The sequence below is a fragment of the Macaca fascicularis genome, chromosome 7 (assembly GCF_037993035.2).
Source record: "Macaca fascicularis isolate 582-1 chromosome 7, T2T-MFA8v1.1".
In the NCBI taxonomy this organism is placed as follows: domain Eukaryota; kingdom Metazoa; phylum Chordata; class Mammalia; order Primates; family Cercopithecidae; genus Macaca; species Macaca fascicularis.
Genome location: NC_088381.1, coordinates 5,335,475 through 5,341,550, shown reverse-complemented (window position 1 = coordinate 5,341,550; position 6,076 = coordinate 5,335,475). Strand labels below are relative to the sequence as shown.

At 56.9% G+C, this 6,076-nt stretch overlaps 1 protein-coding gene across 1 annotated transcript; it reads right to left on the bottom strand.

Annotated features, from left to right (window-relative positions):
* Positions 1-553: 553 nt before the first annotated feature.
* Positions 554-4,919, bottom strand: MAGEL2 (MAGE family member L2). Its single transcript, XM_005558932.5, has one exon. It carries the CDS (start codon positions 4,792-4,794, stop codon positions 997-999), a length of 3,798 nt encoding a protein of 1,265 aa, XP_005558989.3. The 5' UTR covers positions 4,795-4,919; the 3' UTR covers positions 554-996.
* Positions 4,920-6,076: the final 1,157 nt, after the last annotated feature.

The window sequence follows — 6,076 nt, the reverse complement described above, 5'->3', positions numbered from 1 at the left end:
AAACCCAAATTTGAACTGCTGGACACCCCCACACGGGACACATGATTGACAAATGCCCCTTTGGCCAATTTTTCCATGCAGCCGGACCACCTGGTTATTTGTGGTCCTGCAGGCAGATGGCCCTTCTTCCCCATATACCCTTAAGGACATTTCTGCTTCTAATAACAACGTTACTGGCTGGGCACTGACGTCTGTGCTTTAATTAATCTCCTGGAGGCTTATCTCTTCACCTACAAAATGGAGATAATAACGTCTCCTTTGAAAGAGTATTGTGAGAATTGAATGAGACCAGGTATACAACCCATTCCTGATTCAGCCTCACTGACTTGTGAAGTTTTGTTTTGGTTTAATGGAAATCTTACGTTTTACCACCCACTGAAATCACTGCATCCTTATAAAGATGAATGGAGTACTCCCCGTGGAAAACAATTCCATCACCGTGGTTTTTTCTATGACTGAGAGTAGTCTTGGTATTCATGTCTATTCAGAGAATACGGCAAAACTTGGCTTCCACCATCTAGTGTAAAAATTAGAATAAAGACAAACGCTTCTGTTATGCTGAAAGTATATTTATATATATAGATATAGATATTTACTTCTCTGTAGACAGTTTTTACTGATGAGTCATTTGAACATTCAAAGAACAACCGATTACAATGCTACATGAACTATACCAGAATGAGATGGATAGCTTCTCAATTCATTTCACAAAGCCAGCACAAAGCTGATACCAAAACATAACAATTATAACACAAAACAGAGAACCACAGATCTCACTTAAAAATACAGATGCCAAAATACAGAACGGAACAGTAGCCGATTGAAATCAACACCACATGAAAAATGTACAAAGCTTTGGCAGATACAAAACCGAGCTGAAAATCCAAACTTGCACGTGTGGAACTGGAACACAAACACCAGAAACAAAAATGTCCCCCCACCCTGTCAGTGGCCTCTGGCCAGGGAAACACAGGAGCGAGATCTCTGCTACACCTATTAGCGGGGAGGGGGCCTGCTGGTGGGGCCGCGGGCACTGTCACTGTCACTGCTGTCAGGTTCATCCTCATCTGTGTCTTCCCACTCACACTCTGCCAGCGCTTCAAGGTAATGGAATGGCCAGCACCGTGGATCTTTCTTATGGAGCTTGGCCAAAAACCTCAGCACAAGCATCTTGCTCGTTTCCAGGAACGCTCGAGGGCCCCAGAGGAACTCATACTCTGCGGGCTCAGTGTAGGGGATTCGTCTGTGCTCTAGGTACTTCTGCCTGACAAACACTTCGGTGATGAGCTTCCTAGTATTTCCAAAGAGACCATTCGTCTCCCGGACATCCAACCCCAACCTGAACAGAAAATTAAAGATCAAATCCTCCCTGACACAATTGCCTTTCATAAAGATGAGGCTCAAGACCACCATCAGGAGGCCGAACTTGGGCCTGTCTAAATAGGATGCCACCAAATCCCCTGTAGGGTAGCCCAGCTTGTTGATGATAATGTAAGCGTGGTTTTGGGTATCAATTTCTTTCAATTGATAACCAAAGGCACACTCCAGCTTATTGTTGGCACGGTTGATGATATCTAAGCACTCATCTTTATACTCTCTGATGATGACTTTCACCATTTCCGAGCGCTGGACAGGCACCTTGGCTTGGTCCTTGACTAAGAGGAACTGCACCAATGCATTTGCTCTCTCATCCAAGGGAGACAAGGACTGCGCCTCCACCTTGGAATTATGCTGGGTGGCACTGGATCCCGGAGAGACACCTGCAACCTCAGACACAACCAAGGGCAGAGGGCTCCTTGGGCTTTCAGAGAGACCCAGAGCCCTGGAGGTGCTCGGGCCCTCCCAGGCACTCAGGGCCCAGGATGTGCTGGGCCCTTCCCAGCCACTCAGGATCCTGGAGGTGCTAGGGCCCTCCCAGCCACTCAGGCCACGGGGGGTGTTGGGGTGCTCCCAGTCACCCAAGACCTGGACAGGGCTTTGGACCTCCCAGTCACTCAGATTCAGATTCTCCCAGGGCCTTGGGCCCTGCCAGTCATGAAAGGCCAGCGTGTGGCCACGGCTGTCCTCTCGGGCTTCCAGATGCTTCTTCTTCCGGGTGGCCTTGCCGGAGCGGCGTGGCATCTCCACGGAGGTCTTGGAGGCCTCTTGAGTGGTGGCAGTTGCCTGGGGGGCAGCTGCTGTAGCCATCAGGAGGGTGGGCACTGCCTGGGATGCCTTTGAGGCATTCATGTTGGGCTGTGGGGCCCACGGAACTGCAGGCAGGGCCTCTGCACAGGCAAAGGGATCCTGCAGAGCATATGGCAGTGACTTTGGGGCCTCTGAGGCAGCAGAGGGGCCTTTAAAGGCATTCAGAGAGGCAGGCTGAAACTGGGAGGTAGCTGGGAAGACACTTGAGGAGGGAGCAAAGGTCTCCGGTGTGGCAGGCAAGTTTTTCCAGGTGCCTGGCAAGTGTGCTCGGGCAGCTGACACTGCCTTGGGAGCACAGAAGGTGGCAGCAAAGATCATGCGGTCTTTCGAAGGGGCCCTGCGCTCCTTTGAGGAGGTCCTGCGCTCTTTAGAGGAGCCCCTGCGGTCTATAGAAGAGGCCCTGGATTCTCCTGATGGAGTCATCAATGATTTAGCGGAGCCCAGGGGAAAATTTGCCGCTGCTAAGGGGGGTCCGGGCTGGGCCTGCAAGACCGCAGGCGGTGTCTGCCAGGAGGGCTGGAGCTGCAGTGTGGGCAGCTCGGCTTGCGGACCCGAGGTCTGGGGCGGCTGGGGGGGTAGCTGGATTTGCACAGCTTTTTGGCAGGGCGGGGCTCCCTGAAAGGGCTGCTCCAGCTGAACCATGGGGGGAGCCTGCCTCTGGGCCTCCTGGGCAGGCAAGGGCTGCCAGAAGTGGGTGGGGGCCTTCTGGGCCTGCCAGGCCAGAGCCTGTGTCTGCTGCACCTCCTGGAACTCCATTGACGTTGGTATCTCATGTGGCACTGGGGGCTGACCTTTGGGGGCCTGCCAGATGATGGATGGGCAGTGCACAGCCTGCGGGGCAGACAGTGGGGCAGACAGCGGGGCCGGCAGCACAGGCTGGGGCACCTGCGGGCCAGCGAGCGGCGCCGCGGGTACCTGCGTAGCAGGTGGGGCCGTAGGCACCTGCGGCGCCGCCTGCACCTGCGGGGCCGGCAGCCTAGCCTGCGGGGCCTGCCGCAGTGGAGGTGGGGGTGGCAGGGCCTGCCAGAGAGGTGGCTGGGTGGCCAGGACCTGTGGGGCAGGTCGGATGGGCGGCGGCGCCTGGCGGATCAGCGGCGGGGCCTGGCGGATCACAGGTGGGGCCTGGCGGAGCACAGGTGGAGCCTGGCGGATCACAGGTGGGGCCTGGCGGAGCACAGGTGGGGCCTGGCGGAGCACAGGTGGGGCCTGGCGGATGACCGGTGGGGCCTGACGGATGACCGGTGGCGCCTGGCGGATCACCGGTGGGGCCTGGCGGATCACCGGTGGGGCCTGGCGGATCACCGGTGGGGCCTGGCGCACTGGTGGTGGGCCAGGGCGGATGGGTGGTGGGCCAGGGCGGATGGGCGGGGGCCCCTGGCGCACAGGCGGCGGCACCTGCCAGGCAATGGCTGGTGCCTGCCAGGTGACCTGCGTGGTCTGCCAGGTCAAGGGAGTGGCCTGCCAGCCTTGCGGCGTGGCCTGCCATCCTGGCGAGGTCGCCTGCCAGCCCGGGGGTGTGGCCAGCTGCGCTGGGGGTGCCTGCGGGCCCTGGGGAACCTGCGGAGGAGCCCTTATAACTTGAGACTGGATTTGCAGGATCACAGGCTGAGCCTGCGGGGCCCAAGAAGCCATCGGCTGTGCAGGTGGGGCCATCGGCTGTGCAGGTGGGGCCGCTGGCTGTGCCATCGGTGCTCCTGAAGCTGGAGGCTGGGTCATTGGAGCTCTCGCACCTGGAGGATGAATCATCAGGACTCCTGGACCTGGAGGCTTGGCCATCGGTGCTCCTGAAGGCGGAGGCTGGGTCATCACGGCTGCAGGAGGCGGCTGGACCATCGGGGCTCCCGGAGCAGCAGGCTGGACCATCAGGACTCCCGGAGTCAGAGGCTGGGCCATCAGGACTCCCGGAGCTGGAGGCTGGGCCATCGGTGTCCCCGGAGGGGGAGGCTGGGCCATCGGTGTCCCCGGAGGGGGAGGATGAGCCATCGGTGTCCCCGGAGGGGGAGGATGAACCATCGGGGTCCCAGGAGGAGGAGGATGAACCATCGGGGTCCCAGGAGGAGGAGGATGGGCCATCGGGGTCCCAGGAGGAGCAGGATGGGCCATCGGGGTCCCCGGAGGGGGAGGATGGGCCATCGGGGTCCCCGGAGGGGGAGGGTGGGACATTGGGGTCCCCGGAGGAGGAGGATGGGCCATGGGAGCTCCGGGAGCTGAAGGATGCACCATCAGGACTCCCGGGGTCGGAGGCTGGGCCATCGGGGCTCCCGGAGGCGGAGGATGCACCATCAGGACCCCGGGAGTTGGAGGCTTACCCATCGGTCCCCCCAGCGGGGGAGCCGGGACTATCGGGCCCCCCAGGGCAGGAGGCTGGGTCATCGGAACCACCGGGGCGGGCAGCTGGCCCTGTGGGGCCTCCCAGGCAGGCTGAGGTGCCTGCCAAGCGGCCAATGAAGCCTGCAAGTCAATTGGAGGTGGATCCCAAGGGACTGGCGGAGCCCGGGAGGAAGCGGGCGGGGCCCGCATCAGAACCGTAGGGCGGCTATAGACAGGCGGCTTCGGGGCCTCCGCTGGAGGACTCGAGTCACCCAGATTCTTACTTAGCTGCGACATGTCCCTTTGCTGACAGCTGGTGGGTCTTTTCCTCGGACAGCTGCTGGGCCTTTTCCTCCAGAGAGAAGAGAATGCCTACGTGGCTGTTCGGAGGCTCCCTCCCTGCTGAATGCTGAATAGGAAGTGAGTGCTGCTCGCTCCGCAGCTTTCCGCAGTAAGGAGGAGGGGGGAAGGGGGCTCAAGCCCGCCCCTTCCCCGCCCCCGACCACCACAAGTGGATATTGCATAGGGGCGTCTACCGGAGTCCTGGCTGACACAAGATCCCTTCTCACTCTGTCCAGTCCCCAAATGCAGACCAGTCAGACTCCACATGGATGAGTTTTCACAGGGGAGTGACAGGAACCGATCCATGTTTTAGAAAAATCACGGTACTGCAGTGTGGAGTGGGAGCAGACCACTGGAAACGTGGAAGGTATCCAAGACCGGGGGGAGATGGTGTGGTCTGGGCTAAGATGTGAGGCGGAGAATGAGAAAAGTGCATTTACATAAGAGAGTTTCAGGAGTTATAGCAGACAGATACCTGTATTATAACCGAATAAAGGAGTCAGAGACACGGAAAAGGCACACAAGTCCCTGTCTGGAGAAAGTGGAAAGTTGCAGGACGGTTCCTCTCTTAGGGTCCCAGGAGAGGCACACGGGAAGAGAGGCTGCTGAGTATTGGCAGACACAGGGCATTTGCGGTGCTGTGGGACTGCCAAGGAGAGATGCCCTGTAGGCACTCCTGTATAATGTCTTGGGAGTCCTGCTTGGCTATTCCTCATAAAAATAGAGTTGTGGGAGGGAATGTGGTTGCACTAGATCTTGAAGAACACAGGCATGTTAGAGACACATGGAGAAAAGGGATAGCAGCAAGTAGGGAGAGAGAGGAAAAGAAGTCACGGAACTGAGACATGCCACAAATCAGCGGAAGACAGAGTTTTTCGTATGGGGAAAACTGCCTGTGGAATGGCTCGGATGCGGGAACAGAGTAGGTTTCTCAGTGTTTTTCAGTTGCAGAACAGGAAAGAAATTTTTAAAATGAAAACCAAATAATGCACCTGAAGATAACAAAATGGGTATATAAATAGATCAAAAATGGATACATTTGGACATATAGGAAAAACAGGCAAACAATAACAAAATTTCTGGGGAAACTACTTGTGACAAAAATCAGTTTAAGTATGAGACAAATCAAGTATTAACAGATAAAGCAGGCGACAATAGTATTATTGGACAATGCTATACAACTTTATGGTGAGAGGAAGTGATAATCTCAGTAGTTGAAAAGTTTTCTGGAAATATA